Source organism: Homarus americanus, unplaced genomic scaffold (genome assembly GCF_018991925.1).
Source record: "Homarus americanus isolate GMGI-L3 unplaced genomic scaffold, GMGI_Hamer_2.0 scaffold52806, whole genome shotgun sequence".
Taxonomy (NCBI): Eukaryota; Metazoa; Arthropoda; class Malacostraca; order Decapoda; family Nephropidae; genus Homarus; species Homarus americanus.
The window spans coordinates 7138648-7162958 of record NW_024720773.1 but is presented as its reverse complement, the minus strand read 5'-3'; the positions used below and the strand labels follow the sequence as shown (position 1 = coordinate 7162958).

Below are 24311 nucleotides of genomic sequence, written 5' to 3'. Positions count from 1 at the left end.
CTCAGGACTCATTTAGTTTAAAACTTGAGTTGAAACACAACGACCCTCTTCAAGGGAAGATGTTGTTTAATAATACAGGCGTTAGAATACAGAGAGTCTGTAACACTGGTTACAAGCTTGTTGTAAAGATGTAATAATATGCTGAAATCCATTACAGAGTTACTAAAGAAGATCTCATCTAGTGAAAAGTACAAGATATTGAAACATAAGCATGATATTTTTGTACTTTGGTAAGCCATCCTAAGACCCAAGTTGTAAGTCACATATCAATAGTACTTTTCTTAATATTGCCCAAGAGATGTACCACTTATGTTGTTAAATATGTTTATTATTATTATTCATGAGATGTCCCACTTTTAGCTCCAGGAAATCTGGTCACCTTATTCTAGTGGTAACAAAAATAAAACAGGAAAACATTCATAAATATGGAGTTTTCTATGTAACAATTTTATCACCATACAACATTTCTAACAAATTTTGTGTATAAACCTAATAAACAATTTTGGTAATGAAAAACAACTTGCATAATCTTGGACAGTTTCAAGACATAAAGTCAACCATACATCATCATCTATTCTCCAAATACAATACAGTTTAATATACCCATAATCCATCAGAGCCTCCATAATTTATTCTTATATTCTATCCTGGGTTATAATACAATATCCAGAGGTTATTGGTAATAAAGAAAACTATGATATGATAAGAATTATACAACAGTAAATCATAATGCTCTCAATGTTTAGGTAGATGTAAGAGAATCATATTTTCAAATGACACAACACACTAATTCTGTTATAATCATTAACTATACAAAGAAAATAACATTAAATGGTTCCCCTGAAGATTAGGGACTTGAGTATGGTTCATCTTGCTACCCAGGGGTTTAAATTAAGAGTGTTTAATCATCTGTTGAAATATGCTGGGGTGCTTAATCTTCAGGTGATCCTATTAAATAATAGTTACATTAATTCAAACTAAACTTACCTTAAAATATATACATTACAATTATATAAATCATCAGCAACATTCACCCTCACACAAAAATTACATGTAACCACAACTCATGGATCCTAAATTAGCAACTAAGATTATGTGAAATTTTGTTTTAAAAGGAAATTAAACAGACTTAAAGTGCAGTATCTTACGGTAATCACCGGTAAGGTCATGGAGGAGGAATTTTTATAATTTAAATTAGGGTTTAATTAAAATAAACACTGAGTTGATATAAACATTCCTCTAGTTAAAAGCCAATGAACTAAGCCTGGCAATAATGTCAATGTAGAAGCCAGGGTGGTGAGCTAAAACCACACCATCCTGGTCAACATCTTCACTAATCCCTTAGAATGTGAGGCAGAAATTCGTATCAATCAAATGAACTGTGAGTATATATCTATGTATACATATATATATATATATACTGTATAAAAATAAAAGATCTGTCGTCTTAATGATAAAGCTGAGATTATGATAATAACGTCAGCAATTAGGTAGACATGATATTTGTCGTACCGAAGGACTGGATGGTTGGAGTGGCCATTCCTTCGTACTACACTTTTTTTTACCTTGGTACTTCACTCTCCTTCATACTGAGGCAAACATATACTGTACAGCAATTTACCTGAAACTTCTTGCATAAACAGAGAAGAAAAACAGGTGAGAAAGAGAATATCCTAGGAAGGTATCAACAAGGTTTAGAGTGAAGACAACACAGCTCACCTGAAGTGCATAATGGTTCCACATCTAAAATAAGAAATGGATTAATGAGATATGGCCGATAAATAACTGTTACAATGGTTAACATTTCTTAATACCAATAACAACTATGACTACAGGTGCAGCATAAACTACTCTGCACTTGTTATAAATATATATATATACAGTAGTGGGGAATAACAGTGAGACGATGTAACTACGGTAAGTAAAATATGGTCAGTGAGCATCATAATAATTTTTTCCATTACGTCCACTGCACTTACCATTTCTTCACCTATTCCATTCACTATTTATAACTCCATGTTCAATATATATAAAAAATGTACTGTATGTAGATAAATTGGTAACCATAAATAAATATCATAATCTATTAACGTGCAGTACGGTTAACAATTTTAAACAATTACAAGAAAAAAATGTCAGTCCTAAATGATAATTATAGATAAATTATAGTTTACATACAATTCTAACACAACAAAATTTATGCCCGAAATTTTCTGAATTTAGAAGTTATTACATCATTCATGTGTTACACTATTCATTACACTGTGATAGCAGGAACCACTGGTTACATAAAACGCACTTGAGTACAGGAGGTTCTCAACTTATGAACGCCCGTCGATACAAACAGGGTTAAACTTGAAATTTACAGTATTTTATTTACATGATGACTTTATTTTTACTTTCATTTACTGTATTTTGTCATTATATTTCTTCTTTTGTCTTAAGTTAAGTGACTTTAGATCTATATAAGGACTTAAGGTATGATACAGTGAGATTTTAAACATTGTTCGGTAAGTACGGGATGCACATAGCATGTTTTCCGACTTAGGTGTAAATCCAACTTAAGAACGTCCTCAGGGATGGAACCCGTTCGTAACCCAGGGACCCCCTGTATTTTTAACTATAAGCTCCTGGACTATCTCATGACTAAGAGTTGTGTGGCCCCACACAATACAGGGAATTACAAAGTTTCACAGTGAATTGTACTATATAGGTACGATACATGTACTGTGAAGTTCTTTTCTCTGTTTTAGTGACTGTGAAGTGCTTTTGCTGTGACTGTGAAGTGCTTTTCTCTGCTTTAATGACTGTGAAGTAAGCAGTGTAACTTTGAAAATGTCTGGAATGGCCAAGGCACTCAGGAAAACCGTGTCTATGAAGGTGAAGCAATATGAGACACCCCAAAGGCTGTGTGACAGTCAGAGTGACATCTCCACTCCACCTTCATGAGTCCCCTTAGCCTCGAAGAGGACATGTAATGATGCCCAAGCTTGTTCTTAATGATGTGATGAATGTTTTTTAATTGTGTTGTAAGTGCAAGTAATATTTTAGGATTTTTTTTACTGTTATACATATGGGTGTTTGACTGACCAGGAACCTATCCCGTTGAACCACCATGTTATAATGAACTTGATTTACACTATTTTGACCAGTGACTGGGTTCTCAGGAACCTAACCCCAATGCAAATAGATGTAAGGTAAACTGAGTCTACAACAATTAACTTTTGAATAGTGCCTAGACATTTTTGTTACTTGCTTTAAATATACAAAATAACATAGGATGACTATTTGACGTAACATTTTTAATCTCAGGTATTTTTTACGCAGAGAACAACAATACCCAAGTGGAGACAGAACAAGTACCTTAGCAAGTCCTCATCACCATCAGCCTTTACTTTGTCTCCTGTTTAAGCAATTCTCTGAAAATTCACTAGTATTTCACTTCAAAAGCCTGTTTTATTTTTCTACACCTTAACCAAATGTCTGTGGGGAAATATGAAGAAGATATCTCGTGACATGTGCCATACAGGACTGTCTTGAGATGTTGAGTCTTAATTATTAATCAGATGATGCCACAAACTATAACTACCATTAATATATGTAAAGGGTCATCACAGTAACACAATAACTCCACTGTATCATGCTGGCTAAAACTTCACCATCTTCCTCATGTTTGGTGGTTAACAACTCTCATTAAGAACTGTTAACTTTGCCTAGACATGACAGTGATGTGAAACACAGGTGGTAATGCCCCTCCAACCCTCCCAGACCAATGACCCAACTGGTACAACTTGCATCAAAAGACCATTGAGTAAATCTTCAAAGAATGGTTTGTTATTTTTTATAATATTTGGGGATACCTGTACCTTGATACATGAAGTCTATTTACTTAAGACTTCCATCAATTTTAAGAGTATTTTAGACTGTGTGATGTTGTTTAGTGGACCAGTTAGATAGACTGGATATTCGGACACTTACAGTTGTGGCAAAATAGGCTTAAGAACCTTTGAGAATCAGGAACCATATTGTTACCAACTAAGTCAAGGTCATCCTCCTTTCACATCATGGGGCACCTGATAATCATGCCTCTAGTATATATTAATGACAATTTATCAAGCAATTTTATAGTGCTTATACTGTGACACTTGAAATATTAATGCATATTGTGAGTGTTTCACTCTGGACACTGACTGAACTGTTTTATTAGAGAAGTGTGGGAGTGTTGATATAAGGCTCACAATGATACAGCTGCTCAAGATGAAAGAACTACTGTACATAAAATCTCTGATAAACACCAGAAGATTTACCTCACCCAAGTCATTGTTTCAATGGTGTAAATCCTATAGCTACTGGTAAAGAAAAAACATGTCATGGTATTATAAACGACAAGACTGCACTTAGACTATAGTGTGTTTCAGCACGACTGAGAATTACTGGCTATGTCTAGTATACTTCTAACTTGGAAACCCCCAAAGGTGAAATTCAACCCAAACACACACTTATTATGACCTTTAACAAATATATGATTTTCAAATAAAGGCAAAAGTAATTTTAAATTTATATAATCACCATTAAATAGATATTATATTAAAAATGACAATAAATAATATACAGTACAGTGTAAGTGTACTTCATTTTCTACACCCATCAAAATGACTCCAGTGGAGGAACCAATTACTGAAGGGTGTGGTACTTACCTTGTACTGTATATACACTGTACACAACATGAGACTTAAGAACTACTTGCATACACAGTGAGGGAAAATAACTGAACAACATTCCAAGGACAGGAAGTTAGGGTTGGGGTGTAAGCTCAGGCTGGACTACTGTTTAATAGATTAAACCATCAGCATCATCTAATAGCCCATTTTCTATATTTGTGTGGGTTAACTAGGTTCACCTGATGGCAACTCTCCATACTTTACATGTAAAGATATACTGTACGTATACCATAACGATGAGATATAATTCTGACACCAAACACTGCCTTACTGACCGCTCGCTTCAGAGCTCTTCTTCAGTATTTCTCTCAGCTGATCCGGGTTGTTGACAGGTAACAGGCACTTAAAGTTCCTGCACACATATGCCAGAGTTTCATCTGTCACCTTTGGGTGGTATCGGCTGAGGGATGGGTGGCGGGCATACATAAATGACTCTTGATTGTCGTCTGCCAGCATGAAAACACGATCTGGGATTGGCTCTGTGTGGATTACATGCATCATCTCCTTCAAAGAATTGCTACCATTCTTTCCTGCCAGGATAATCTGAAAAAGACAATGGGCCATAGATTACCGGAAGAAATCATAAGCAGTGGATATCAAAGAGACATTGCACCAATAAATGACCAGGTGAGTCAGGATAGGAAACATTATACCCACTTATAAGACTCAACTATAAACATAAAATGCAAAATTGTTTTGCTCCATGCATTAGCAATCCAGTGCTAGATCAATGTCTCCCTAGTCTTGTGGGGAATTGGTCCACACAACAGCACAGATAACAAAGCTGTGTTTGTAAGCAGCATCAACCCATGTTGTACTGGCCAACTATTTTCCTTAGAATCATGGTCTACCAATTGACTTGCATCCTGGTCTTCAATTGCCAATGTATACACAGATATAAATGATAAGAAAGAACTTATTCATGGTTCAATCTCACACAGGAATAAAACCCTTAAAGGAGTGTGAGCTGCCCTCTACACCACACGTTGTTGTTACACATTATACACCATCAAAGGGAATACCACAACAACATTTTCGAGACATACACCACCAAACATCCTTTGGATTATCTAAAGCTTCACTAATACGTCATATAAAGATAAACTAACCTGTACAGGAGACTGCTGGTAAAGCAGGAGAGCAGTTGTCATCTCGGGAAGAGCAATGGGGATCTTATTAAGGCGGTCAGAAAACAAACAGAAAATGGCCTCTGCCTTGGTACGATACTCCGGATGATCCAGGATGGTACTTAGACGTATCAGGTTACCTAGAGAGACTGAATTGGCTGACGGCTCTGCTCCATCCTGATCTGTTAACCATAATAACAACTTGAGTACAAACACAATATCGAAAGAAACATTAAGAAGTAAGTCAAGTCAATTTCATTACTATACATACATTTCAGCTCATCAGAGAATTAGATAAGCATTAACCAATAAATCATTGAAACTATTATCCCTGTCTTGGCTTCTTAATGCAAATCCCAGGCAATACTCATTTAATTACCAACCAGAAAAGGTCAAATCATGCCTGTGGTAACTTAACACAGCAATCATTGTTGTCCTATACAGTCTACATGGGCCATCAATCTTGCCACTGAGTTTTATGTAAATCCTTTAATCAAGCCCAGACACCTTACCTGCAGAAATTTTGTTGTTTGTGCTTTATCTCATACCTTCTTTAATTCGAAGTAAGATTGACTCATCTCCAGCTTGTGTCATATAATAGCCATTTCCTTGAGGGTCCCAGAACAACTCATTCTGTTTGTCTTGAAGAGCCTCCGCCAGCTCCAACCAATCTGTGTCCAGCGTTGCCTCGTATAAGTTAATGAAACCACGAATGATCCACGCATAATCATCTGCATATCCTTCAATACTTGACCCACTGGAAATATAATCAAACATAAAAATCTCAAAATACCATTGTGGTTAATGAAACAAAATAAAACAAATACATGTATATCAAAATAAGGTATGGATAAAAAAAATTTAAATTCTAATTGACCCTACTAATTAAATTCTGATTGACCTGCTGCAACACACACACACACACAAACACACACATGCTTTACTATATTCCCCTAAATGAGCAAGTGGTACAATGAAAAACAGTTGAGAAAATAGATGACTCACACAAAACAAACCATCGCATACGTACATATATATAAAATACAAGAGCAAGGGCATAAGAAAAAGCTCAAGTGTCACAGGAAAGAGAAGAGAAGAAAAAATAAATAAATAAATAAATAAAATAAAAGCAAAAGTAACATATTGGTCATTAAGTTGACACCAGACACTCCCGGGTTATGGATTTCCCATAGAACGGATACTCACCCATGTGTCCTATTTAAAATAAGTACACCAAGTAATTCCTGAGCTGAGCAGGGATATTTCCAACCATTCTCCACCTGTGAGCTGTATGTTATGTTATGGTAACTGTAACTTTTAACTCGTAATTTTGGGTAGATATACGTAATTTTCTTCATTTGGTTTTTACTCAGTTACATATACACACAATCCTACAAACAGGAAGTGCGAAAATAAATAATTATCAAAAGGTTTAAACTTTTAAGTACTGTATCTACAGGGTTCCACGATGAAACTGTGTGAAGGTTGGAGGTCCATGGCGGAGCACCATTGCTAAGGTAAACACCTGGGGCAACTGTGACAATTTGTACACTAAATTGTATCATTTTTACTCTCTATGCTTTCATTAATACTATTTATATGACTTTGTTATTGATGTATATATGTCTACAATTCTAAGTTTTAATGTTATAGTATAGTTAAACCTTCTTTTAGGTGAGAATCTAGTGATCTGAACAGTTTTCACTGCCAGTTAGAGGGTTTACTGTACATTTTAGGCTTATTGCTCCAAATTCTGGAATAAACCTTATCCGGCAACCCCCGCCCCCAGGTCCCAAGCATACCAGATTAATGGTCCCATACTTGCATAGTAATTGTATGTGCATTATGTGTTCAATGATTACCTATGGTCATAGGAGGGTCACTTCCAGCTTTTAAAAATTCGGTTTATGAAGAGCCTCCATGAACTGAACCCATCCATAACCGGGGGGTGTGAGTATAACCCTTCATTACTGACAACCCAAACTGTACATAACCTGATGTCTCTGATCATGCAAGACGTCTTAGGAGGTCACCATCCTACTAAACAGAACTTACAGAGATACTTCATCATTGGGAGCAGCATAGGCAGCTCTGAGCAACTTGTCATCCTTGTAAAGATAGCTCTTGACAAATTCAGCTGCTTTTACTGCCCTCTGTATGTATGTGTTATCTCCTAAGACAGCACCAGCTCTTACCATGGCTCCCAGCATCATACCTGAGGTAGCAATACATACACAGTAAAGTTATGTTCAATCTGTCAACATATATTAACTCTGCTGATGTCTAGTACAGTCCAGTGGCTCCTTGAATGATCAGGTTTTTATAAGATGACAATTTGAATTATTCCAAGACATCAATTATATCTATTTAGAGTAGAAGTTTCATTAATCTAAAACTGTTGGTCTAGTTGTAACCCAAGCTGGAGGACACATAGGTTCTCAGTAATTTTCCCAAGCTGCCAAGACACATCACAATAAACTGTACCCTGATGACTATTGCTTGTTTTCTTTTCTGTACAGAAGGGAGTTACAATCTTGTGTGTTCAATATACAGTATTCCTACATTTTCCCATAAAGAATCCAGCCTGACTTCCAAGATGTAATTTCTCTCTGGCCAGAAATATAAAGCTGATATTTTGACCTGCTCAAGTGAGTAAGGCATCTACAATGGAAATTCTGAAACACTTATGTACCTCTGTCATGGTTATACCACCTATTACTACTGTGAAAGATCAGACACTCACTACCCAAAACACATCTACAGGTACAGTATTTACACTGGACCAAAATAACTTGTCACCACATGATACATCTTCAACAACTTGTCTTTTATGATAGTTATGGAAAACATTGGAGGTCTATATAATAACAGGTATTACTGTAATTATTTAAAACATACTTAGAACCTGACTCTTCTTATTTACTCATGGCATTATATAATTTTCAGAATTCGAGATGTTGTATGTATAGTTGTATCCACATGAACGTACCATAGCCCGGGAGTGTGTGAGAGCTCGGGTATGAGATGTGGCAACTCAACGCCCTAGTCAGTGCTGAATGGATGGGCATGAAACACTGAAATTACCAAGTTTGCAATAAGATACAAACAACAATAAAGGGGGTAAACAGATAAACGAGCTCTATAATACGTGTTATGTAGCATTGTTGTGTAGCCACGACCGAGTGACGAGGACTGAACTACGGGGAACAGGCAAACAGGGTTAGCCACGGTTTCATGCCCATGACTACGGCGCTGTGATGCCACATCTCGTAAATGTGCCCCCACATACACCTCGGCCATGGTACATTCATGTGGAAACAAGTTTACGTATTAAGTTTGAATAACAATTTGCAATATGTTATTATGGATATACTGTATGTAGAGTGTATAAATACAAATACATCAACAGACAAACATTTGTTTCTCAACCACCAATGACTTAGTTGTGCTACTGTTTGTTGTACAAACATTAAGCTGTTTAAAACTCCTAATTAACTTCAGAGAATCTCAGGTAAGTTGACCTATGATGACCAGAATGTGAGCAGATGAAAATCAACCCCCAGAACAAACGGTTACCATTCCATGATGTAAGCATCTTGTCGTCCAGGTGTGGTCTCGGCCTCTTTTGTCTGGCATTGTACAGTATCTCCCTGGCTTTAGCAAGTGCTGCCTCACATTCCTCTTGGCTCAAATCAAATTCTTGGCTAGTTTCCTCAACTGTGCCATGTTCTATAAGAACATTCTGGTTCTTAAGTTCATCATGTGGATCCTGGTGGAATGACAAGAAATAATAATAGTGCAGAGAAACAATGTACACTTTTTAGGGTGGATTTACAGTATTCTCTTAATTCTATATGTGGAATGGACTACTGCCACTCACCTCTGGAAATTATTCTCATTCTTCACAACAAATTTCTTTTACTTGATTAAACTGGCATCTGTTTGTCTTATGTTAACAGAGTTCTTTAGTACTTCAAACACTCACCAGTACAAAGCTCAAACACTATACCTGATAAGGGTTCACATTACCACCTTTAACAACAGAGTAATGATGGCAGAAAACTTTATCTAGGGTCATCTCATGACCTTCCCTCACAGGCTCAGACAACAACTGGGTAATCTCTTCACGAGTCCACACACAGAAGGCCCCCTCACGCTTCTCTTTGGCATCAGCAGTGGGTAGAGAGTCAGCATCCTCGGCACTGTAAAAGCCTCCACTCTGGAAAAATACATTATTGGCTTTAATTTGTGTCACTTAGTGTAATTAAACAAACCTTACGCTGGGTATACAACTCTTAAATGGAAGATATATACTGTATCACACAGTCAAAATATCTGGCAGTTAATACACAACACTGCAGATTATTAAACGGCATTTCCACCTATTGCCCACCTATAGTATAAGCTAGGCAATTGCAAGTGTTCTAATCTCTCTGGGCCTTTAAGGTGCTTTAGAACAAACTCAATACAAATAATTAAGTAAAATGCCAGATATCACAGACATACAATATACAAAGTTAGATTAGGAATATCAGATACGCTTTAATATGTCACCTGGGAATATTCATAAAATATTTTGTCCTAAATCAGGACTTGTGCCGATGGCAATATTAAAACCTAACATTCATGCAGCATACAGAGTACAGGCACTTACTGGATGGCTGAGGTCTCTCATCACATAGGTCAGGATGTCCCGCACTACGTCAGAGAACTTGGTATTGCCCGTAGCAACATAAGCATCAAGGTAGGAAATGGTCAGCTGGGCTTGATCATAAAGCATCTTCTCAAAGTGAGGGACGTGCCATCTCTCATCCGTTGAATACCTTTCAAGAATTCTTTATATGTAACTTTTGAACATAATTATTAATTAAAACATTTAAAAGAGAAACTACAAAATAAACTAAAAGTGCCTGAGTACTGTATGCAAATTTTATTTAAAGACCACTCGATATAGTCCATCTATTTCACTATACATATTGCATCTATTCAGAAGGCACAAAACAGTTCCAAGAATGTGGAGTACTCTGTACATAAGACACACTGATACCATAATACAAATGTTACTTCCCTTTCATTATTACTATATTATGCTGTCCCATATTTTTTCTAACTGATTCAACCAAGTACAGTGATATCTCCATTAACCGGAACAATTGGTGCAGAGCACTTCCGGGAATGAGAGATTTTCGGGTAACGAGACGACTTTCTCAAAGCTGGAAAAATATCCCTCATCCCGGGAATTTTACCAGTACCGGAAAAATGTTCTTGGAATTTCGGGAAAATGCACCTGATTTTCATCTCTTAAACCCGGAAAAACTTCCCCACATCTGGAATTTTCTGGGTATCAGGAAAATTTTCTCTCAATTTTCAGAAAATTTACGCTTTGGGAACGATTTTCCAAGAAAATGTAAATTCCGGATATCAAAGAGTTCTGGGTTAGAGGGATTCCAGCTAAAGGAGATATTACTGTATTCAGGAGTAAGGCATCAGGCAGGTGTATCCAGATCCTCATGATTATCTTTACCTCCACGAGTCCATTATTGGTAAAGGACAGACCAGAGTACAGTACCTAGAGAAACCCTGTGATGTTTGGTACAGTCACACTGGACAACACCCTTCTCACATCTGCCCCAAAGGTGAAGCCAACCAGGGTGGCAGATAAGTGACCTACAGCTGTACTATCAACTCAAACCAGTCATTAACACACGCCTAATAATAACGCTACACCACCCTCTTTAACACCCACTAATATGAATCAACATAAGTCTGATATGTGATAACACAAGCCAGGCTGAGTAGTGGTGAGCCATGGAAAAATTCCCCGGGTGGTGCATCAATTCTCCACCATCAAATTTCCAAGTGATCCAGGTTTCATTACCATTCATGGAGTTTGGCTAGTCATACTTATCATTGGTTAAGTGGTCAGCCAAGCGAGTGCACTCACAGACTCGTTTTCTGTACTCTGAGGTGAAGCCAGGGGCAAGCTATCCCTACCTGAGCTAAGCAGTGAATCTAGAGATTTGGTGGTATCTGTTTATTGTTGTGTTCTCTGCCTCACTGACAATGCATTGCCTCAGTTAGGTTGTTTCTCATTATTTAATTATCAGACCAAACTATGATGAGTAAACAGATAGTGGCAGTGAGTTAATGCAGAAGAAGATGGAACTACACCAGTTACTCCCCACTAACTCAGCACCCCAGCTAATGTATTGCTATATTTACATCATTATCCCAGTTAGGTATTAAAGGCAGATAGGAAAGTTTCATTAAGTCCTAGATTTCCAAAGAATCTCCATAACCATCCTCCTTGTCACAGAATAAGAAAATATTGAACTTTGCCTCAGCTGTACACACCTTTAATCTTATACAGTATGCTACCACACACAAGTTATAATCACCTGGCAAAACCTTGAGCCACGTGATCATGAATGCCTCCTCGATCCATTTTGGTCAGCGTATGAAGCGCCATTTCTAAACCACGCTGGAAATAGATATAAAGACATAGAAGCTTAACATAATGCAATTCTGGCACCGTAACTTCAACTACATGACATTACTTACAAAACCTCATTATAAGGTTGGGTGAGATTAGGATTAGGGTTATTAATCTTAAGGTCTTTTAAGGTGAGGAGCTAATCATCATCCAATCCATTCCTACAGACTTATATACCTTTGCATCATCACGGTGAGGACGTAGAGCGTGGTAGGTAAACAAGAAGTTCAAGTTGGATGGCTGAGGAAACTTGGGACTCTCACTGAAGCCTCCATAATGTGGCTCATATGAACTGGACAGCTGGGCAAAGCATCTAAAAAAAAAAAAAAATGATAAAAAGAAATTGCAAGTGAAAAAAAAAAGAGGAGCACATACAAAAATTATTGGATCACCTGAAGATTTAGATACAACCAGATTACTGTACAGGGGGTCCCCGAGTTAAGAACATCTGACTTAAAAAAACTCGCTGATACAAACGAGGCCACGAAAGGTCAATTATTTTAAGAATCCGTCATAGGTACGTACCAGCTGGTTCATAGTAATAATGTATGAGAATTAGTTTGCGTGGCGTAGCAGCGAGGTGGAGCGGCAGGGGATCAAGTGCAAACTGTTGTCTTTTGCTCATTAACTCTTATTTTTCTAACCTCATTATGGATCCCAAATGCAAACTTGATGAAAGTGATAGTAGTGCACCCAAGAGAAGGAAAACAATTACAATGGAATTAAACGTTGTGAAAAAGGTGAAACACCCTCAGTCATTGGTAAAGTGTTGGGCTTCAGTCGGTCAGCGATCAAAACAATCTTGGACACAAAATTCTTGTACCTGTAAAAGGATCTACACCAATGCACTCAACTGTGAAAGCAAAACAAAGACGTTGATCGTAAATTGAAATGGAAAGATTGTTAATGATAGGGGTGGAAGATCAGCCAGCCCCAGTTTTCAATTTGTTAAACTTTAATTTTTACTTTCCTTAACTGTATTTTGTCATTAATTCTTATTTTATCTTAAATTAAGTAATTCGAGATGCATAAAAGGACTTAGGCTATGATAATAGTGCACATAGGGTACGTATTCCAACTTACGTACATTTCCGAATTAAGAAAGTCCTCAGGAAAGGAACTAGTTCGTAACCCAAGGACCTTCTGTATTATACATGATTATTTAACATACAAACACTATTTGGGAAGTTAGGTTAAGTGAGAATTAGGGTGTTCAATCATCAGGCAAAGTAAGCTGAGGTGCCTTAAGCAGGATTTCCTCAAAACATCAAAAATGATCGAATGATTTGTATACAGTACACTTGGTGGCATAACAGTGTAAGACGTGAGACGCCATTATAGTATAACTATGACCATACTGTATAAAAATTACTATACTATAATAAGAAACTTGAACAATGTATATCAATCTAAGAGTGATTATAAACAGAGGCAGCCACAAGAATAATTCCCTACTGATACTCCACAAATGAATGAAACATAGAGTCACAGATTACAGCACAACCCTGGAGGATATGTATAAGCTAAAATTGACAACACTGTTCCTGCCTGACATAAGCTTTCCCACATTAACTTCCTTCTCCAAAAGACAGTCAAATGATAGTAAACTTAAGGCACAAACACCAAAAACACAAATTGACCTAATGAACACTTGTTATGCCTCAGACAACTGCAAATCTTAAGCATGTGGAATGAACAATATGGTCTACTTGAAAACAAAAAATAAAATAAAAATATTGATCTTTCCTCCACCTTAGCGAAACAAAGTGAATCTTGAGTGGAAAATGAAGGTCATAACAAAAGAAAAAAGAACAGACTGACCCCTGAACAGTTACTAAGATGATAAATGACCAAAATGATAAATTAATCAAATACAAAATACACTGTTATGTTGATAAGACAAACTGAACTAAGTCCGTTGAGGAGGTATGACCACACTGAGAAAACTGCAAATAAAAGATTGGTAAAGATGGACCATAAGAGAGAGAAAGGAATAACAATGGAGAAAGATAGAAGGATGGGATGAAGGCAACATAAAGAGTCTTAAACATACATTCTACAAAAAAAACAGTGGTTACAAGAATACTGACGTCCATGGGAGTAGAGGAACATACAAATCTGTAGATGAACGAGAGTATCAGAGATGACATATAATAAACCATAAGATATCCTAACGTAACCTAACCTTTAAACTGACTCCAAAATCAATAGGTTCTAGTATACAGTACAGTATTATTACCAGCAACTCCCTTGTATATTCTGGTGACAGTAGTACACTAAGTCTGCAGCTTGAAAGTTGTGTAAAAAACCAAAAGGATAATTAATGCACCAGCAGAGAGCATTGAACAATCACACTCCCCACATTCAGGTGTTTTTGTAGAATATAAAGAGAAGTGATGTGGAAAATATTCATATTGGTCCATCTCACATCACCACAGGGTACATCTCACTCACTTGGCAACAGCTTCTTCGCCAGGCATACTTGAGGTACCAGGAGCAGGTAAGCGGGAAGTTCTGTCCAGCACTTCCATGATTTTGACGCCCGATTCCTTAAACTTGGCCTCATTTTCTTGCCACTGGAAATGGGATATCAAGATTATTATGAGCCTTGGCTTATTTCAACTGATGATTAAATGCCGTATTTCTAGCCAGATTTTAATTCTCGTAATTCTTAATTGTTGATGAACTACTGTTGTGTAATTACTAATTGTTACATATTTAAAGATCTTCGTTGTTAAAGTGCAGTAATAGCTTTATAATGTTAACGTCAATTAAACCTAACCTAACCTATCCAAATATAACCGAACCCAAACTAACCTAATATAACCAATATAACTTACATTAACCTAACACAGTATATAACCAAACCAAATTTAACAAAAAAATATTCAAACCAAACCTAACCGAGTCAAAATTGCAGTCCGGTGAACCACACACAGTACGTACAGTATATAAACTTTCTAATTCTTTTTACTGTGTCGTTTCACTGCCTTTATTACACTAATTCTCCTTTATCTATACCTATCCATATTTTGTTTCTCTTATCCTTCCTCTGTCTGCTTCACCTACCCTAATTATGTTTGTTTACACTTGCTAGTTTATATTAGGAAACCTAAATCCAGTAATGTGACATTTTTAGATCAATAGTGAAAAAAGTGAACTTATTCCTATTATCAGACACACACCATAACTGTATCTGTATAAAAATTTACTAGCCTAGAGAACTTAGATTCTGATTTTTTTTGCAGGACTTATTTTCAATGACAAGTTTTAGAGCTTTTTAAAATCAAACAAAACTTTACTGTACAAATTTCCTCAATCTAAATGACCTCAATAATATAAACTTCACCAATTTCATCATCTACCAAAGAACTTTTCTGTTGTAAGATCCTACATTTTTCCTCTACTATGTACAGTACTATAATGGTATGTTTGTCATGGTTAGGAAACTGTAAAGTGTATGGTCTGCCTTCAATGTAGCTTATTCTGGTACGTCTTCTAAACCTAATTCATGAAATTTATACATAAAGAGTCAAGTTACTGAGCACTGACAACTTCATAGCCAATAATAAATAGTTTCAGGAGAACATCAACAGAAACATTAGCCAAATAATAATAATAATAATAATAATACAAGTGGCATCCATGTAGTGAAGGAATTAAAGTCTTGGACACTAATGAGCACTGTACAATCATATGAGTATCTTGCCATAACCTCACTCTGTAACACAAGTAGCAAACTCACAAACTTTCAATTACTAAAGTTGCAATGGTTTCAAAATGTATCTCAGAGAACATGTCTCATCTACCTATAAGAAAATAATAGAGTGAAAACCCTGCAGGCAAAATACAGTACATCATCAAGAACTATAAAGTAAGATGTCAACCAAAACTAACCAGCCACCTATCTGACCCTGATGCTCGAGCACAAACCTGGGAAGCAAGAGACACAAGAAGCTGAGGGAATCCCGGCTGTCCGAAGTAGCGGTTGTTGGGTGGGAAATATGTGCCACCGTACACAGGATTCAGGTCTGGAGTCAGCCACACACTCATGGGCCATCCACCACTCCCGCTCAAGGACTAGAACATGAATGCCGTGCAATAACTCGCTAATCTATGGCACTAATGCAAAGAAATTAAAATATCTGCCGATGTTCTCCTGATGATCCCAACCTCTACCACCTGATACCATCCTGGAATTGTTTGGCAATTTTGAGCTGAGAACTGTTCTTCAACTGTTCAAAACTGCTAAACCATATTTAAAGATAAAACTGTAAGTAGAATTTCGACACAAAGGAGAACACATCTGTATCTGCCCAAAAGATAATCGAAACCAGAAGTGTACAACAAAATATGATAAGTATTTGTGTTCTTCCTCATTAGTCATACCAGATGTTATCTCCAACTTGTGCATTATGACAAGAAAATTTTTTTGAGAAGCCTCACAGTAAACCGTGAGAATTATTAATTAAACACCAAATGTTAAATTCAAAGATGATTTCAATTTAATTCAAACTGTATGAGGTACTAAAAATATCTCCAAAAAATTTTCTGTCCTCAATCTCTGCTGTTATTACCATCATATGACCAGAGCCATACCTTTGTTGCTAAATTATTCAGCAACGTTCCAAAACCAATCCGACCATATCGATCCTCGGGTGGAAAATAAGTGCCACCAGCAACAGGGACTAAGTCAGGAGTTAGGAAAACACTCATGGGCCAGCCTCCACGCCCACTGGACGCCTGGGCAAATTAGTGATAAAAACTTAATTACACAATATATACTTAAAATACATTTATAATTAGTATACCTGTATATGAAGCTTTTATTACAATCATAGAAATTTATTTAACACTACTGCAACATCTGGGAAAAAGATGAAAAGATAAATTTTTTCTTTTAGTTTGTGAAAAGCAAGAAGTGTTCCAGGTAGTTTTCCTTTTGACCATCCAAGAGGCAAAACAACTAAAAAGGAGATCTATAGTTAAGGTAGTTTTGTCTCGCTGGTGCAACATCGGTAACACAGATACAAATGTATTTAGTTATTCAGTTGTGCAATAAACTGTGGAAAAATAAAAAAAGAGAAAGAAAGGAATATAATAAATGAGAAATGAGAGGAATGAAAGAAATGAATACAGCACTGACAAGCTTCAACTAGAGGAAACCTGGATGAAATTAAGATTGTCCAATAAAGAATGGTGTGTGCTGCAACTGGGGGCTGTTGGATTGAATTTCACCAGTACAGTACATTGACTATGAATACTGGAGTCATTCACCAATGACAAAAGCAACAAAGCCTTCCTAGATCACAACATGATTACTCAACATTGTTCGGTTAAAAATTTTATATTTGAGCAGTCATTGTCCAAGCAGTCCCTGATTAAAGAACATTTGATTTACGAAAATCTGAAGTTAATAAAAAAAAAATCCCACATTTCAATTTACGTAAGAAAAATCCAAAGTTAAGATTTTTCTCGGCTTTTCATAATTTTACTGCAGCTTTGGAAAATACTGTACTGTGGTGTTGACACAAGCACCGCAGGGCTTTCCACACTGGACCTGGTCAGGTTACAAAGATAATTAAACTAAAAACCACATACAATACTGTACTGTATTAAGAGTGCTTAAATAAGCTAAAAATAAGTTATATGTAGTGTTTTAGTTATCATGGATCACATGGTTATGTAAAGCAGTGTCAAGAAACTGACTCAAAATATTTCCACTGTGGCAACATTGATGTGATTAGTGTTGCAGAGTTTCATCTGATGTCACTGGAAAGAATTAAATGATAAATGTATTCTTTAGCCTTTCTACTTTAGATAAAACTTTATAAAAAATAAAATCCTGTGGAAACAAAATATTTCAAAATATATCTTAATAAGGTGTGGTTGTCTTAGTGTTGGTGCGTCACTACCAAATTTAAACCACATGTCATAGCTGGGCCTCACACTGCAGCACAACCAGTGGCGCAGTTTCTCAGAAACTTCCATTACCTTTCACTGCACGTATTTCACTAATATGTTAACCATTGTTTTATACTCATTGTATACACCAAAAGTTTCCATTAAAAAACACACAGTACTGTATTTTGTATAATTCTAAGACATTTTGGAGATATTTTTCCAGGAATGTATCTCAGCTTTTATTATGGAAGTCTATGAGAAAATGTGATCCAGTTTATGAAAAACTGATTTATGAAAGGTTTTTCAGGAACAGTACCTATTCATTAAACAGGGAATGCCTGTACTATAAGTGCTCATCTGAACATTTAAATTGAAGATTAAAATAAGAATGTACACCCTGCAACAGCCCTTTCACACTAACCTTTGAAGTGAAATTAAAAACAAAACTTACCAGAAAATATTGAACACACAAAAATATTTATTATTAAAATACACTCACTTTAATACAATCATCAATAATTTGCAAAAACTAAGACGACTTACCGTAACAAAAGTCATGTACACTTTGTCTACATCTGGCCTTTCTTCTCGGTCAACTTTAACATTGATAAAGTTTGCATTCATTATCTTTGCTATATCAGGATTCTCAAAACTTTCCCTCTCCATGACATGACACCAATGACAGGTGGAGTAGCCAACGCTCAGGAAGATGAGTTTATTCTCCCGTCGTGCTGCACTGAACGCCTCGTCTCCCCACGGATACCTGAAGCAACCCCACTTTTATATTTCATGTGACAAATATATATAAAATGTTATCAGGCTGTAGGTGATATATTACACAATAAACATGGAGAAGACTTCCTTTAACAACAGCCTCAGAAATACAAATATCTGATAACAGTTTGTGGAAATACTATACTGTACATACACAGTATGTCAAAGCATACTGTATGTAGTGTTTGGAAGACTTTGCAAGGCCCCCCAAATTCGGGGGGGTTAAGGTTCTCAAAATGGCTGCGAATCGCCAAATCCGCGAATAACATTTGCTGACGGGGGGTGAGGGGTTACATTTTTACTTGTGTACAAAGAAATGTATATTCCGTTTATGTGTTTGCCCTTATGACAATTATTTCTTTTACCTGTAGTATTAAATATGTGTGTGTGTAGACACACAAACACACACACACTAAACACATATAGATAAATAATAATTGGAAAATACTCTCTCAAATAATCAGAAACAAATTTATTAAAAATGTGAGTCTACCCTCAAGTCCATTCTATATTACAGTACTTTATAAATAGAGCACGGACTTGAGGGTAGACTGTCACATTTTTAATAAATTTGTTTCTGATTATTTGAGAGGATTTTCCAATTATTATTTATCTGTACGTGTTTTGTATGTATGTGAGTCTACACACACACATATATTTATAATACAGCTAAAGGAAATTACCGTCTCTAGAACAAATGGCTCCCTGTCCCCGCCGCGAAAAAGCCGGCAACTTTAAAACTACCCACAGACATTCTTGGGTACATCCAAAGTGTCATCCACGAATAACCGAAAACTGCGAAGTAAAAATCCGCAAACTTGGGGGGCCCTCTGTACAATAATGCACTGTACATGTTGGCTGAGAGTGTGTGTGTGTGTGTGTGTGTGTGGAATAGGATGCTTTCATTATGGTGATTTTTTTTTGCATCTTTTGTGCAATATTACAATTTTGGGTGGGCTTTGGGAAGAAAGCACTGAACGTATTTCTTAAGGATTCTATGAGGCTAATAGTAAATGACTCAATTTCGTGCTTTTCTTACCAGTGTACAGGATTACTTGCATGTTGTAAAAGATAGGGAGATTTTTCTGAGGCCAATCGGTTTTGTTCATCACTGCTGGCACTTGAGGCACCCTCCCCAGCACTCGCCATGGTTCGCTGAAACTTTTGTCGAGCTGGCTGATGGCTAACTCTACTAACCCATCTGCCAATTGTACAAAAGTTCCTGCAAATGAAAACAAAAACAAATTAAGATTCCTTCTACAACTGTTATTATAAACAAATTGGACAATACAGTATAAGAGCACACAAAGTGAAGTGAAAAGCTGAAAACCTGAACAAGTACTGAAGCAAAATTGAAGGCTAAGAGAACCTTCTCACAAGTATTGTAAAGTTAAATATTCTGACCTGTGTTTCCATAGCAAAAATAATCTTTGTAAAAAGAATTTTATTGTGGGCGAGACTCAAAATTATATAGATTAGGTCAGTTAGGTTACATCTAGTTAAAGTTAAGTTATGAACAAGGATATTGGAGACCAAGGTCCAAACATCAAGGTAGCAGAAAGGTCATCAGTGAAGTCCTAAACCTTGGATGCCACATTAACAGATCCCTACTACCTTAACCTAACAATGATGTAATGTCTTTTATGAGTGTTAGGAGAGGTAGTTTAGGTTGGTTCATGTTGTCAGACTAATGATTCAATGTAGCAATCACTGGTAGTGTTTATATATAATGGTCACCAGATTATACAGGTTGGACACCGCTAATTCAGGATCCAATTGTCAGGCAGCTCCGATGGTTCAGGACGGTATCAGTAGGCCTATAATATACAAAATTTTCTTTGCTTTTTTTGCTAATCTTATGGGGAAAATTAGCATATGTTCCACAACAACTAAAAGTCAACAGTAATGCTATAAAAGTTGTGGAAAAATCATTACAATACTCTAATGTGGGTTAGAAATAAAGATAATATAATAAAAGACTATAAAATATAATATAAAACTATAAAATAAGACATATGAAGAGCAAGGGTGTTTGTGTGGAAAGTGAAAATGTGTTGAGTGGCTGACTCGCCACTCCAGTCGTGTCCTGTGATGTCACCTTCAGCGCAGTAGACACACACTGTGCCACGTTTTGCAACCATGTCTGGAGCCTTAATGTTATAAAAGTTGTAGAAAAGTCATTAAAATACTCTAATGTGGCTTAGAAATAAAGATAATATAATATAAAACTATAAAATAAGAAAAAATAAAGAACATGGATGTGTGCATGTGTGGGTGGGTGTAAAATGAGTCGTCTGATTACTGAGGAGCCCTCACTCCCTCAACCTCTAACCCTCCCTCCCTCAATGTGATGCCATATACACACACACATCATTTATACAGACGTCTGGTATTAATACAGTAAAACCAAAAATACAGTATACTGTATTTAACGGCAGTACCAGGAAATGTGAGGAATAAATAAAAATCATTTCAACAAAAAATACTGCACAGTATTGACAAATCAGTACAATAAATAACAGCCAAATGAAAGTTTAACATAGTCACCATTTGCATACACTCCCTGTTTCACCATAGTAACGAAGATCAGCTGGGATGCCGATTCCCTAGTAAGGCTCCCCCAACCCCTACACTCTGCACTCTCCTCCTGTTAAGTGTTTGCCCTTAGGAAAATACGTATTTCTTTTACCTATTTTCACAATGTGTATGTAGGATAGTGTGTGCATGTAACTTAGTAAAAAATAACTGAAGAAAGTTCTTTATATTTACCCCAAAATATGAGCTTGAAAACAGCCATATCACCACAGCTTGGCCCAGTAGCCTGGTGGTTACAGTGACGAGTTTAACCTGGCTACAATGCCATGATTAATCACTATTAAGCACTATTATATCAGTAAACACTAATAATAACACAGTAAATCCAGTGAAATATGGCAGAAAGGGAGGAGAGTTCCAAATGCCGACGACGCTGTAACTAGCGCTCACTCAGTAGCTCCCAGGATCCCGTTGCCAGACGTATGATCGAAATACAGTACGTATAGGAGAAATACACATCTGGTAGTCTAATTTGAAAATGGTGATGGGCACAGTAATAAACAAATTATATAAACCATAAATTCACCTACAATAACATAATAAGAAACATTCTATCATTACTAGAATGAATGAAATAATATTCCCCATAACAACATTTGATAACTCTCAGGAACCTGTGTCCCGCACGCTGACACTTTGGTCCCTTGAAATTTTGTCCACTACAAAGAAAAATCAAGAACCAGTCAATCAACGCTGACTGATGCAGCTCGTCTCAAGTGAGCAAGCATCCTTTCTGCAGAGCCAAATCTCCAGATTCTAAGATGGGGGGGGGGGCTTATCTCAGACACTATTGATTTGTGCCAGAAATGAGGGTAAATTTCAGATAATTGTTCATGTCTACCAACGGCTCAAATTGATATAAAACGATTTTAAAAACTCCAGATTTTACCTGTTTTTTATAGTGGACACTGTTGTAGTTTGTGCAAATGTGTTAAAAAAAATGGTTATTTCTAAAATAAATGTTACTTAACCTTTATGGGAAAGAAAAACAGACCTAACCAACCTAACCTAACCTAACCAAACTTACCTAACTTCCTTACCGAGCCTCCCTGTATATTAAACAGAAAGAACTTACAAAGATATGGTGTAATTTGAGGCTTTTTCTGGACGTGAGATCACGTGGACGCAACAGCGCTTATGCAGCCTGGGCGGCGGAGTGATTTATTGTGATGGCGGGAAACGTCGAGCCACGGCGTTGAGGAAGTGATGAATAAATGTCTTTCCGGTCTGAAAGCACAGGGATTCCCGCAATGTGGACAGTCTCTATTTAAAGGAACAATGCTGTGGTCTTTGAACATAAGAACATAAGATTAGAGGAAACTGCAGCGGGTGTATTGGCCCATACTGGGCAGTCCCTCTTACACCCAACCCCTATCACTCATATATCCCTCCAATCTATGTTTGAAGCTATCCAGCATAATCGAGTTAATGATGACGTTTGGTAACTTGTTCCCTAAATTCGCAAATTACGTCCATATAAGACCGGCGACAACCTTCACACTACCATGCTGAAAATGAAACTGCCGCAAGCCCGGGGAAAGGCGCAGCAGCAAAATTTACATTTTATTTTTTTTAAAACCATGCAGCAGATAAGAGAATACTTATACTATAGATCACGTGCACCTACAGTGATTTACTTGCATACTATAGTATATATAACACATTATATAACATTAATAAAACGTGAGTTAGTAGATACTGTTACAAATATCCCACTCCCCTTCTCGACGGAGTGTCCTCTTTTTTTAATGTTCAAACATGGTAACCATAAGTAATTAATAATCTTATACACATACAGTACCGTAAAAACACTAATTAGGTCGACTGTTACTTTCCACTCTCTTAGGCAGCTGTTCTCACGCATAAGGCAACATAAAAATACTTATATTCTGAACAGGAGGATGCAAGAAAACGTTCACACTATAAAAAACCCAATGACACGTGTACGGTGAGGGGATAAAGTGTGTTATCCCTCGTAAGTGACCTTAACTCACATAGTAGTCCAACCTCGTCCCTGTTTACCTTCACTCTTACTGTGCATTACAAGCCTACCAATACTTTCTTTATTGTACCCTCTTTATATCTTTAATCATCATATTTTCTAAAAACTTTGATATCTTTTTGGATATATATTAGTATAATTAGTTAATATAAAATTAATATACAAGAAAATACCTTTTAAAATTACTTAAGTTTTTTACGTGATTATTGGATTCTTGATGTTTCATACAAGATCAGGAGAGAGGCTGTTATGGCACACTTTCCCTTGAAACCTTTTCGTGAACAAACATTTTACTTCTTTCGCTGATTAAACTCAAACAATTCGCTTCATTATTTGACTGGTCATATATAACATATATCAAAATATATACAAAACATATGTTTTCATCTTTTATTTACGTTATATCACCATATAAATGCCGCTGCATAATAATGGTTTTTCTTCAGGATTATCACCAAACCATTTATTCCCATGCATTTACTAAAACTCTGATGGGGAAGAGAGAACAAAAACCGAATTCGTTTATATAATAGTAACAGCAACCATAGACCACGGTGTACTCTTACTTCTTAAAAAACAGATTTGACACGAAGAAGATTAATGTTAAAATAGTTTACGAACAAGGCTAACAAAATATAATATTTTCATAAAAAAGGAACCAAATAAAGTGTCATGAAATGTATTTTACTTCCTTG

The 24311-nt window shown here is 36.5% G+C and overlaps 1 protein-coding gene across 4 annotated transcripts; it reads right to left on the bottom strand.

The window, feature by feature from the left end:
• Window positions 1–415: 415 nt before the first annotated feature.
• LOC121860966 (spermatogenesis-associated protein 20-like) lies at window positions 416–23643 on the bottom strand. 4 transcript variants are annotated; one of them, XM_042358382.1, is made up of 14 exons: window positions 23609–23643; window positions 20059–20241; window positions 18789–19008; window positions 16941–17084; window positions 14796–14917; window positions 12519–12654; window positions 12247–12329; window positions 10503–10671; window positions 9858–10067; window positions 9425–9617; window positions 7904–8063; window positions 6397–6605; window positions 5831–6030; window positions 416–5264 (listed from the first exon to the last, which is right to left on the bottom strand). In XM_042358382.1, coding segments are annotated over exons 1-14 (2307 nt in total). In that variant the 5' UTR covers window positions 23611–23643; the 3' UTR covers window positions 416–4988. The 4 variants fall into 4 exon arrangements, with proteins under 4 accessions (XP_042214316.1, XP_042214315.1, XP_042214318.1 ...); XM_042358381.1 differs by lacking the exon at window positions 16941–17084 and adding an exon at window positions 16275–16421; XM_042358384.1 differs by lacking the exon at window positions 16941–17084 and adding an exon at window positions 16275–16421 and having other exon boundaries at window positions 23599–23617.
• Window positions 23644–24311: the final 668 nt, after the last annotated feature.